Raw genomic sequence first — 12,311 nt, 5'->3', positions numbered from 1 at the left:
GTTGTCATATACAGAGAAAAATTGGGAATGGTCAATTTTTGCTTTCCACTCAATTTAAATTCCACCAACCTACCTATCTCCATGCAAAAACTAAAGGCTCCATTAGGCCAGAGTCACCGCTTCTATCTTTAGTATCTTTGCCAATTTGGATTTTTTTTAAATTGCAAAAAAATATACACTGCAATTGTTTTACTTTTAGGGCATTTTTGTTGTGCACATTTTACAGTTCTTGGAGCATGCGGAAATGTACAGAATTTGTTCTGTCAAGGCTGCATTCAGAAACACCAGGGGGAGAGATTCCCAAAAAAGTTTTCAGATTTTTTTTTGAATATCCCCCTTAACAACTCGCAATGTGTTCAAGTCCCCCTCCTGACTTGCTATAATTTTGAAATCCCCCCCCCTCCCCAGCAAGGAAGGCAAAACGTGGCTGATATAGTGCTTCGTCCAAAAATATCAAATCATAATACATGGGAGTCTATTGGGCAAACTATTAACATTTGTCCCATAAAAACAAGCTATATCTCTACATTTATGTGTGTGCATAACACTTATAACACAGTCTTCCCCCCCCCCTCTACTGTCTATGGTTTGACCAGGTCTGTTAATATGTCACAGTTCATAAACAATGACAGGAAATGACTAATTAGCTGTTTCAGTTACTGCCACCACTCCTACACATACACTACCCTGCATACAAATAAGTTAAAGGTAAAAAATCTCTCACTCAGATGTGTGGGCTGTTTCAGTTACTGCCACCACTCCTGCACATTTGCAGGATTTCCCCCTTTTCTTTCCTCATTTGCATACTTTTGACACTGACATGTTCATTTGAACAACGTCACATCTCAACCCCTGCATCTACCTGTACACCAAATACTGAGATGGTAGCTTTGGCGGTATTGGCGCCTTTGCGTGTAACAGACATACATCCACACATACATACCCACATACATACAGACATACAGACGCCATCGACTCACCATATTAGCTCTTTTTGGTATTTATATAAATACTAAATATGAGCTAAAAAGATAAACTTCACTCACTGTCTCTGTAGCTTTGCCAAAGAAATCAGAGGAACATGATTTTTTTTTTGGGGGGGGGTGTTTAAATACATGTATGCGATGTATTATTATTGCCAAGGAACTTTCACGTTCCATACTATCCCTATTCACAGGATGAAACTATACCTCTCAAAACCACAGTGATTAAGAGACTGACCTCTGACATGTCAGTCCCCTGAATCAGTCATCAGTCTTCCATCTGTCCACGAGCTTCGATCATGACTACTCTATTTTTAGTAAGTCATTCTTTAATGAATCAGCACAGCTGGTTGTAAATTATGACAACTCAGTGTATCAAATTACAGGTCATGTCCTAGAAATCAGACCTGATTTTAGTACGTAACAGACATCATCGGTAAGGGACATCATCCGGGTCCGGGACATCATCCGGGTCCGTTACTTCCCACTATAAAGTAAGCATCCAGCATCTGGAAGCATCCAGCTGCCCGGACAAGAGACCTTGGCAAGCGAAGATGCGTAAGGAACTGTTCAGCTGCACTTCATGGATGGGTTTAACAATGTAACAGGGTGTGAAGATAAATGTATCTATAGTGTTTTTTGATAGTATGAGGAAAGAACACTTTGAAAACTCTACCATGGAGACAATTATTATAGTTTAGGATAAGGTATATACTTTTATAGTTAGCTAGTCTGTACTTTCACTTTCTGTGAAAAAACAAACATCAAAACTTGCAAACATTTTGCATTGGTGATTTAACATTTTGGAATGCAAGGGTGTACTTCAGTGTTGCAGCTATTGCAGGGATGGATCGATCTGTTCAGGGAGGGGAGATGGTTGAGGACATGCACATTGCTTGGGGCTTTTCTTTGTCCCTGCATTTCTCTGCTGTCAATGATTGGACACTTTGCCAAATTCGGAAAAGTATATGCACAATTCTCTTTTTCTAGAATTCATCACCTCGTCAATTTCTAAATTAGGTACTAATTTTTTTTGTAAAAGCAAAAAGGCTTGGGGTGAATACTCATCCACTAGTGCTGTACCTTGTTTCTGAATTTCTTAGATGATTAAAGCTGATCTGTATTTTAAATATCTCTCTCTCTCATTTTTCCTTTTTCCATTGTCTAGAAAATTTAACAATCAGACAAAACTATGAATATTAACATACAGTTAGTAACTTAGATTAGAATAACTGGGATTTTCCAAAATTTACAATTCTTATCAGTCACAAGGCATCATTGTTATCTAGCATAGGTATCGTTTCATGTTTCATGACCACGCTTATCACTAAAACTTTGTCCTTTTTTGTCTAATTGAGAGATAACAAGAGGTACAAAGGGAGACGACTGATTTTTATGTTATCATTCTTACATTCCATACATTCTGTCAACAATCCAAACTTTTGTTTCCCTTTATAAATACAATGCACAACTGACAGGCACAGACTTCATCGACTGGTTGATTTTTTTTTACTTTGTATTATTAAAAACAAAACATCTGGAGGAGACTGAAATATTTGCCTCATTGAGGTCAAATAAAATTATGTTCTTCACTTAAGGGGTGGTCAAACCAACTATGTGTTGTTTTTGATGATTTTTTGTTTCTTTTGTTCTTGAAGTTGCCTTTCAAATTATGCATTTTTCAGCATACGTATCATGCAATGCATTTTACAATTTTCCAAATTTGTAACTTTCTAGTCACTTAAAGCAGATCAGGACAAAATCAACTTTTACAACAATTTTCAATCTCTACATTTTAAGCCATTTTGACCACTCCCTCCAAAGACGCAAAGGTCCAAATGTACCCATTAACCCTTTACCTGCCAGACAGTATCACTTCCCCTTTAGCCAAGTCTGTAAAAAGCGCTATTGTGCCAAAACCGTACGTATTTTCACCCACGTGGCTTAGTACGTTACAGCAGCTTTCGTCTGTAAAAATCATGTTTACAATATCTGTCTTCAGGGATCTTCAAATCTTCAAGTCTTTATTAAAATGCACCATATGGAACATGTTTTGCTTTACTAGCTATAACCAACTTGACCTGATTTGAAATATGAACTTGGCAGGAAAAGGGTTGATCTACATAGCAAAATCACTTCAGTCAAAAAGTCTTTCCTTCCAAATTATCAAAGCTCTTGTACACTGTAGACTTATTTCACCATTCTATCATGTTTTGATCATGTATCAGTATTACCACTCAAAGGTAAGAGTGTTGATATTACACATACAGATAAATGCTTAAAAAGTGGACTTCTGTAGAAAAAATATCCATATATACTCTTGGAACCTGGAACAAGATGTCACCTCCAGCTGTTTTTCATTTTCTTGTCTTTTTTGAAAGTTTGTTTCATGCTCTGTTTTTTCCAGTGTTTGTTTTTCCTGTCAATGACTAGTTTTCGTTTCGAGCTTTTTCCTCTTCCGGGAGCTGTAAATTCAACGTTGATCTTTCTTCCAGACAATTTGGAGTGATGAAGCTCAAGCCCCTTCTGTGAGGTATAAGAGAAAATGAGTCAAAACAGTAGAAAGTGTTAGCTCATTCAGCTGAAACTTTTTATGTATTTTTTCCACAATATTTGTTCTGTTTACAAAGCACAGTTTCTTTTGCTTCTCTAAAATTCTTGTTAAAGGGCCAGCAGCTATAACTTATGATTTGTTTATTTTAACTATTTGTGTTTTGTATGTCAATTGCAATTTCTTGCTGTACTCCCCCAAAGGATATTGAAACACCAGCTATTATACAGCTTGTGAACATAGCATCCGTACATGTTAAATGCACTGTTGTTGATACATTAGAATTCTAGTCCAGACCAGAATTCACTTGTAAACAATAACAATGCAGTTTTCACATGTGTAGGCTGAGTTGACAAGCTGAATACTGGGTATCTCAGTATTCAGCTTGTCAACAATAACAATGCAGTCTACACATGTACAGGCAGAGTTGGCAAGCTGAATACTGGGTATCTCAGTATTCAGCTTGTCAACAATAACAATGCAGTCTACACATGTACAGGCTGAGTTGACAAGCGAATACTGCGTATCTCAGTATTCAGCTTGTCAACAATAACAATGCAGTCTACACATGTACAGGCTGAGTTGACAAGCTGAATACTGCGTATCTCAGTATTCAGCTTGTCAACAATAACAATGCAGTCTACACATGTACAGGCTGAGTTGACAAGCTGAATACTGCGTATCTCAGTATTCAGCTTGTCAACAATAACAATGCAGTCTACACATGTACAGGCCGAGTTGACAAGCTGAATACTGCGTATCTCAGTATTCAGCTTGTCAACAATAACAATGCAGTCTGCACGTGTAGAAACCGAGTTGTACAAGCCGAATACTGGGTATCTCAGTATTCAGCTTGTCAACAATAACAATGCAGTCTACACATGTACAGGCTGAGTTGACAAGCTGAATACTGGCTATCTCAGTATTCAGCTTGTCAACAATAACAATGCAGTTTACACATGTACAGGCCGAGTGACAAGCTGAATACTGTGTATCTCAACATACTTTTGGGAGTAGAACAAGACATATGTCACCAATAGATCTAGTTGATTACAACCAGCTGGGCACAACAGGTCCAATCAGTTACATTATAAAAAAATTTTGAATATTTGAAATCCCTGAATATCTAGATACGGTAAATACAATTTTTTTTGGTGACCAAACCTGCTAAAACATATCATATGAAGAAAAATACACAAAATACAGATAGGTGAAAATAGGTATATAGATTTGGATAAGGCCAGGAAGAAAAAATAAATTGTTCATCGGAATCGCCGCTTCTACTTTGGCATATTTGGAATTTTTTTTTTTTTTGTGATCGCGGCAAATTCTTACTTAAATATTACAAATATTTTAGTACTGCCGCTGGTGGCGCCCTACACTGTGCAGGGTTTTCGCGGGCACGGGATTTTAATGAGACTTACTATACGTGTTCGGACTTAAGTTGACCGCCAACACGTTGTTGTGACGTCTGAATTTGGCGAATCACGACGCAAAGTTGGTCGATTTGGCCAGAAATTTGCTCGTTTTGTAAAGGTTAGTACATGTCACATCATGAGTATTAATTTGATCGCCAACATTCGACATGATGGCCAACAGTTAGTTCCAGAGACGCTATTCAGTGTTTGTCCTGATATTATTACGTTCGGCGATTTGTTCAACAAGATCGTGACAGCAGATGGACGGTGCATCCGATTGAATGAAAATTGCATCGAAAGTATAAAAATGTACGGCAATGACAAAACACATGGTTGCGTCGATGTTAAAGTACGATCTGAATGATGACTATATAACTTCACTCCGATCACAGTACAGTGTTTAAAATGTGTATATATATACAGTGGTAAAGAGGCCAAAACATGGGGTCAAAGTAAAATGAAAAAAACTCAGATGCTAGGTCCCACCAGGACAATATTAAAGGACAATACTGAATTATTGAATTTCAGTGATTTGCTGTACATTTCAGTTTATTCTGAGAGAATGTTGAAATGCTCAGAATATGTTGTGCAAACACTAACTGTGAATGTAATGGCCTATGTTATTGTTGGGAAATATAGTATTGAATTCAGTTACCAGTATCAGTGTTTCTTGTCTGAGATATTTCTGGTAAAAAGGGAAACAATTATCTTGCCTTGTCTGCATCTGTGCAAAAATGCCAGAGAACCGCGTTTACCTTCGGCCTAAAAAAAAAAAAAAAAAAAATTTCGCTCGCCGCTCCTGGGACTTGGTCCAAAAAATCCGATGAACAAGATTTTTTTTTCTCTGGCCTAAATGTCGCTTTTTATTGTCTGGCAGGATTAGGGTTCTCAAGTGTTCAACTCTAACACAGCCTACATGTGTGTAATGTGCAATAGTATTGTTGCCAACAGACTGTTAATCCGGGGGCTATGCTTTATTTGTCAGGGATCAAATTACAGATATGGTAGAGCATGATTTATTGTGTTGGCAGGGCTAACATTTTATACTTCAACATGCTGTACAGAGGAGAATGAAAAAATGTATTTGTTTATGGAATAAATACTCAGTTACCATGGAAAGAGAAAATCTAACCAATCACAGATTTAAGCAGGTGGCCACTTTTTAAAAAGAGCGCCCTCACATGGGCATTTGAATAACAAGGAACGCCCCTTTGACCATGTATGGGCAGATTTAGATTACAGGTGACTGTATATCTTTAAGAAATAATAACAATGCACACTATGTGATATGGGCTTATACTTTCTATTTTAATGTGTTTGTGAGAGCAGACCTTAGAATTTATTTGATTCAAGTAGCAAATACACTTTCAATATCACAACAACTTACACTAGTCAGACTTTAAACATGTCTTTCTGAAGGAACATTATACTATTCATGGCAGTATGTAAATGTCTACACACTTGTTTATAAGCACATACTGCGATGCTTAAAGGGCAAGTAGCTGTAAATTCTGATGTTTTTCCACTTTTTTGTTTCGCATATCTATTGCAAGCTCTTGTTCTACTCCCCAACTCCTCGTTTGCCAACACACTTTCTCTCTGTGTAAAATACACTGTTATACTTTACATTTTAATTCTAGTCTGGATCAGAATTCACTTGTCAACAATAACAGAGCAGTACACACATGTACAAGCTGAGCTGACGAGCTGAATACTGGGTATCTCAGTATTCAGCTTGTCAACAATAACAATACAGTCTACACATGTACAGGCTGAGTTGACAAGCTGAATACTGGGTATCTCAGTATTCAGCTTGTCAACAATAACAAAGCAGTCTACACATGTACAGGCTGAGTTGACAAGCTGAATACTGGCTATCTCAGTATTCAGCTTGTCAACAATAACAGAGCAGTACACACATGTACAAGCTGAGCTGACAAGCTGAATACTGGCTATCTCAACATGCTTTGGGGAGTAGAACAAGAGACTGTAGCTGACATTAAAAACAAAAATATGATCAAAGTTTCTGGCTCTTTAAGATGTATATCGATGTATAACCATGGTTACTGAAAAGAAAAAGAAGTAACCGTGATCTCACCTTTAAACTTTGTTGGTCTTTGAACTCTACATACGCAAATCCCCTTGACTCTCCAGATTCTTTCTTGGTTATGATTCGCACATCGATGACACCACCTGGTATAAAAATTGAGATTAGCAACAAAACCACGGATCAATAGTACCTCTGCCCAGGATTCTGTATGCAGAATTTGCCACTACAACGATAACCTGAGTAAAACTGGGAAAATAGAGTGTCGGTGCATCATCAGTATAGTCGTGCAAGTACACCTTATGTGTAAATACAGCTGGAACACAAGGATTCTTTCTTGGAAATTAAACAGATATATAGACTCTCAAACTACCACTTTTTTGGGGCTCATTTTGAAGCACATGGACTAAATAAAGTTTTACTGGCTTATTTTTGTGAAAATTGAAAACTTAATTTCCCCGTAGGGTTAACCTGGGATGGCAGGAACCTTGTTAAGAGTATTTCATATTTTTGGCAGTTCACGTGATTGTTTGGATGACAACTCTGTGCTCACTCTATATCTTAATTTTGTACAAATACCTACACCAGAGAACATCAGTGTAACATCTAAGTTTTGTAAATTCTTTGAGTCAAGAATTTCTGGAAATTTCTTTGCATGAACCCTGGACCAGTACACAAAATATGCAAAATTTTCATGCGCTTGAAGAGATTTCTTGGGCACAAATGAAGATTAGTGGATATAAATCTATGCACCCCATTAGGGGAAGGCTCCATTAACTTTGATGGTACCTGAAACCCGAGTTGCTGCCTGCCAACTCGGGTGACAAACAGAAGACTTTTAATCCCAAGGTGTTAATTTTCAATTGTTGCGATTATCTTATCGAGCTGGTGCTATGATAGGAACGTCAGGGCTGTAACGACTCACTCAATACCACGGGCACACACATAAGCTTGCACATGGAACTATGTTGACAGGAAAAAGTGAACTGCCCTTTTTTCAATGCAAGTAATCTAGTTTCTTCTTTAATTTAGGCTCTAAACTAAGTTTTAGAAATATGGTGAAACAAAATATCGTTCTTCGTTCATTTTCATTCAAGTTTCCTATTTCGGACGCTTCACTTCAGTAAGGCGCATTGATCATATCTGCAAATGTGATCAGAACAGCATGGAACGTTCTTTCCACGTGGCGAGATTTTTCTTGCACTTGCAAACAACGTAACGAGTGAGTAAGGACTCCAAGAGCTGCGCGTATCCTGTGACATTACATCTCCTATAGAGCGAATTTAAGTCAATGAATTGCTAGCCGGATCCGTCTGTAAACAGTATGGCCATTCGTACATATTATAAGAAAGGAGAAATAGTAGAGGCAGTTAACGAGGCGGTCGGCGGACGGCACAATTTTCAGTGATTTAATTCACGGTATTAATTTCACATAAAACGAATTCGCGAGCTTACTATTGATGTTTGGTGATGTTTAATATAATTGATAAAGAGAGCTAAATTGCAGTGTTCATGTTTGATAAAATTCCAAATTGACAACACACAACGTCAACCTGTACGACACCGTATGTGTACAATACACCTGCAGTCGACTAGTCGATTGTGACACAGTAAGCTTACACACAATGCAATATCGGTCGACCCACAGTCCCTCTATCCATGCATTTCTGCAGTTGTCTTTCCTATTCTGCTCAGTTAACAGACATGATTTCACAGAATATTACACAGAAAACATAATTGGAGGCACTGAATACAAGCATTTCAAGAGAAAGGGACGACAAATTTTCCGGTGTGATTCCAGCCGTTGCTTGTGCTACGTCAACACACTTGCAGCGATCAACACCAGAAATTATCGCACACTATCATCATTTACGATGGGGGAAGGATCATGAAAAACAACACGGTTTCAGGATATGATAATTTCTGTCTTCTTGTCGTAGATAGACGCAGAGAATGCTTAAAAGAGCCAAAAACAGCGAAAATTCGAAAAAAGCGTACACACAATCGGGGAGACTGTGGCATGCAGGACAAACCAAAGCTACGCATTATCACGTGACTGCCCCTCGTATCGCGGTTTGGCTGTGCGGTCTAGGTGATTGACACCTTTTACAATAGGCGTTTCCAGACCGGTGGATAGAGGGACTGTGGTCGACCTGAAATTTGACACTGTGATCGACGTAGCGTTTCAAAAGTACGAAAAATGAGACCAAGTAATTGTTTGTTTATTTAGATTTGATCTAAAACCTCCGGCAACCAACAGACAAAGTCCTACTCTTACGCAGAAAATCAAAGTTTTCAAGCGTAGACTCCCGCGTAGGCTTTCCCTTCCGCTTAACCACGGCCCCTCCACAAAACGTGATGTCGATCTATGATCGACTATGGATGGATTGATGTGGCGTTTTTAAAAGTATGAAATATGAGACTCACTAACTTTTGGTCGCTTTACATTTGATCAAAAACCTACCCATCAGACAAGGCCCTACTCTTACGCAGAAAACAAAAGCTCTGAAGCGTCGACTTTCTCTTCCGCGTTTGAGACTTTCTTCTCTTTCGCGTTTGAGAGAAACAAACGTCGGCTTTATTCGGAAATGGCCGGCTATTGGTGGGCGTAACGTCAGTCCAATGGTAAGCTGCACCTGATGTGAACGTCGGAATAATTCGGGCTGTAGTCGGGAAAGCAAGGATGACCTCGAGAGCGATTCCCAGTACAGTACACGTTCGCAGATCGCGGTACTACAGGCTGATACTAGATAGCAACAAGTTCACCGCGTAAATTGCTAGACTACATATAGCCACATAGGCACTTCTGAAATGTTATCTCCGGCTTGCAAGACAACAAATATCAAAATATTATTATCAAAACCAGAATTTCGGGGCTAGAGAGCGAAACATTGCTGAAAAGTAGCCGGCCAAAATACGGAAGTAGCCGGTCAATTTGGCCGGCATCCGGCTCAAAATAGTCACGCGGATTCAAACAGAGAGGCTTGTTGTGATGGACAAGTAGCCTTTGGCTTTGACCAGAAAAATAAGGGAGTGTTCATTGATAATTCAAAGACTGGATCCGTTGACACCAAAGTTTGCTCGTGACTTTCATTGCATTGCATGCACCTTCCGCAATATGAGTCTGAACTGAAATTGAAAGAGTACGTTTTAGTAAAAGTCCTGTTTTGTTGTGCTGATTTTCGCTACCGTACTTTCTTTTATAGGGGTATAAACATTCATACAAAAATAGCTTTTCGTATGCAAAATCAGCGTACGTTAATTAACTGCTAGTATTGTTTAAACAGCATTTTATTTGAAAGCGATTCTATAGTACCATCGTTTTTGTAAACTCTTCATGCAATTTTATGAACTAAATGATGACCTCAAAGTAACAGCAAGTGCTGGACGGCACTTTTAACGCTGGTTGGAAATCCTGAGTGCCGGACAAGAGCCGTCACGGCGTGGAAAAAGTAGTTCCGGCAGTGCTCATGTTTTGTTAACACTAGAAGATAATCTGTTCGCATATGTTGACATAGAGATTAATCCTCTGATAACAAACTCGGGTTACTCGGGTACGTCGAAGTTAATGGAGCGTTCCCCTCATGCTGACTAGGAGTAAAATTTTTTTTTTCCAGGGGCCTCTAGCAATGGACTCTACCCTAAACCCAACTTGAACTGTAACAACTCCCAATATGTTACCAGTGGTTGATACAAAATACAATATGTGTGAACCAATCGAATTTCCTGCTCTTCCTCACAGTATTCAGAGGAACTCAGACCAGAAGGGCCATGCTACTTTCATCACAAAATTCAACTTCAAAATCACATATTTTGCTACAGTCACGCTTCCAATGGATTTTTACTCCTAATTCACAAATCTCAATATGTAGTTCATCAAATCAAATCAAAGCACTGAAATGGCATTCACTTTATATTACTACCTGTTTTTGTGAAATGCTCTTCCAACTCTTCTTTAGTTGTCTCATATGATAAATTTCCAACAAATAAGACCAGGAACTTCAATTTCTTGATCTTTTTCTTCACTTTGGCAGAATTCTGCTTCTGCTGCTGGTCATTATCCTGTAATTAAATAACAACTTCTCTTTACACATTCATTGTTCCGACTGAGTTCACAACAGTTTAATAGTTCTAGACTGAGACAATCTTAAGGCATGCACAGTGTACTGTATGCAGCAGCATGAATTTGAATTAAGATTATCAAATATAAAAATGTCAGACATTTTAAGTTATACTTTGGCTTTGCCCAATATGGCATGGTTGGGCCAATCTAAAATTGTGGAGGGGAGGGAGGGGTGCCAGGATCATCCTTGTTAGTAAATGCATGCCGCCACTTAAAAGTTATAACAGATTTCAAAGCATTCAACAGTCAGAGCTGGACATTTCAATATATAAAATATGCATCCGCATAGATATGTATGTTTGTATGTATGTATATGTGTATGTATAGATGGATGAATGGATGGATGGATGGATAGTGTACTTAGGTACTGAATGTTAGTTTTTCATTCTCTTCCTACCTCCATGATCAAACCAACCAGACAAAACACTTGTCTAGAATCTCTTCACAGCTGCAGAGAGCTTATCGACCAAAACTAGTGGTCCTTATAATTACAAAGCCTGTGAAAGAATAAAGATGTACTGAGGAAAATGCATGTCAAGTAAAAGTACAAGCATATTTTTTCAGAGTGAACCCCTAGTACAGGGGTAGTCTCCACCACAGGCACCACCGTAGTTGATAGCGCTTTTAGCGCCCATTTCTAAAAGTGCTATCACAGTCGCTCGAGAACTATTCAGCTCTGGGACTATTCGCCCCATAGACGAGTATACAGAAGCGATGTATACTCGTCTATGGGGGCGAATAGTCCCAGAGCTGAATAGCTCTCGAGCGACTGTGGTGCTATCAACTACGGTGGTGCCGTGTGATGTTCCAAGTGTACACCTGCCCGGGATGAAATTCACGTGCTTGTCTGATACCACGTTGCAAAGATCTTACAAAAGCCAGCAACTCCTCAGCTCAGAGTGTCAAGATGCATGAGATCACGGTCCCTCCACACCGTGATGAGATGAACTAGTGTCTCACCTGTGCGTTGGCCATTTTCATTGCTTTGACTTTTTATGTGTAAGTCTCGTTCAGAAGTGCAACTATAAAGTGTCTGTCTCCTTTTTCAAAAATAATATGAATACACTTTAAGATCAAACTTATGGTATTTAATAATTTTCAGTTTCTTGTTGATGAAAGAATCATTCCTATCGTTCACACAACATTCACAGAAAATTGCTGAACAGCCTATGATGTAGAACGAGGTTGA

At 38.7% G+C, this 12,311-nt stretch overlaps 1 protein-coding gene across 2 annotated transcripts; it reads right to left on the bottom strand.

Moving 5' to 3' along the window:
- Nucleotides 1-2,475: 2,475 nt before the first annotated feature.
- LOC139117051 (uncharacterized) lies at nt 2,476-12,183 on the bottom strand. 2 transcript variants are annotated; one of them, XM_070679872.1, is made up of 5 exons: nt 12,083-12,123; nt 11,520-11,619; nt 10,923-11,061; nt 7,051-7,145; nt 2,476-3,509 (listed from the first exon to the last, which is right to left on the bottom strand). In XM_070679872.1, exons 2-5 carry the CDS (start codon nt 11,523-11,525, stop codon nt 3,324-3,326), a joined length of 426 nt encoding a protein of 141 aa, XP_070535973.1. In that variant the 5' UTR covers nt 11,526-11,619; nt 12,083-12,123; the 3' UTR covers nt 2,476-3,323. The 2 variants fall into 2 exon arrangements, with proteins under 2 accessions (XP_070535973.1, XP_070535972.1); XM_070679871.1 differs by lacking the exon at nt 11,520-11,619 and having other exon boundaries at nt 12,083-12,183.
- Between the last annotated feature and the right edge of the window lie 128 nt (nt 12,184-12,311).

Source organism: Ptychodera flava, chromosome 18 (genome assembly GCF_041260155.1).
Source record: "Ptychodera flava strain L36383 chromosome 18, AS_Pfla_20210202, whole genome shotgun sequence".
NCBI classification, from domain to species: Eukaryota; Metazoa; Hemichordata; class Enteropneusta; family Ptychoderidae; genus Ptychodera; species Ptychodera flava.
Note: the sequence above shows the minus strand (reverse complement) of the source record. Positions and strands in the feature narration are given on the sequence as shown.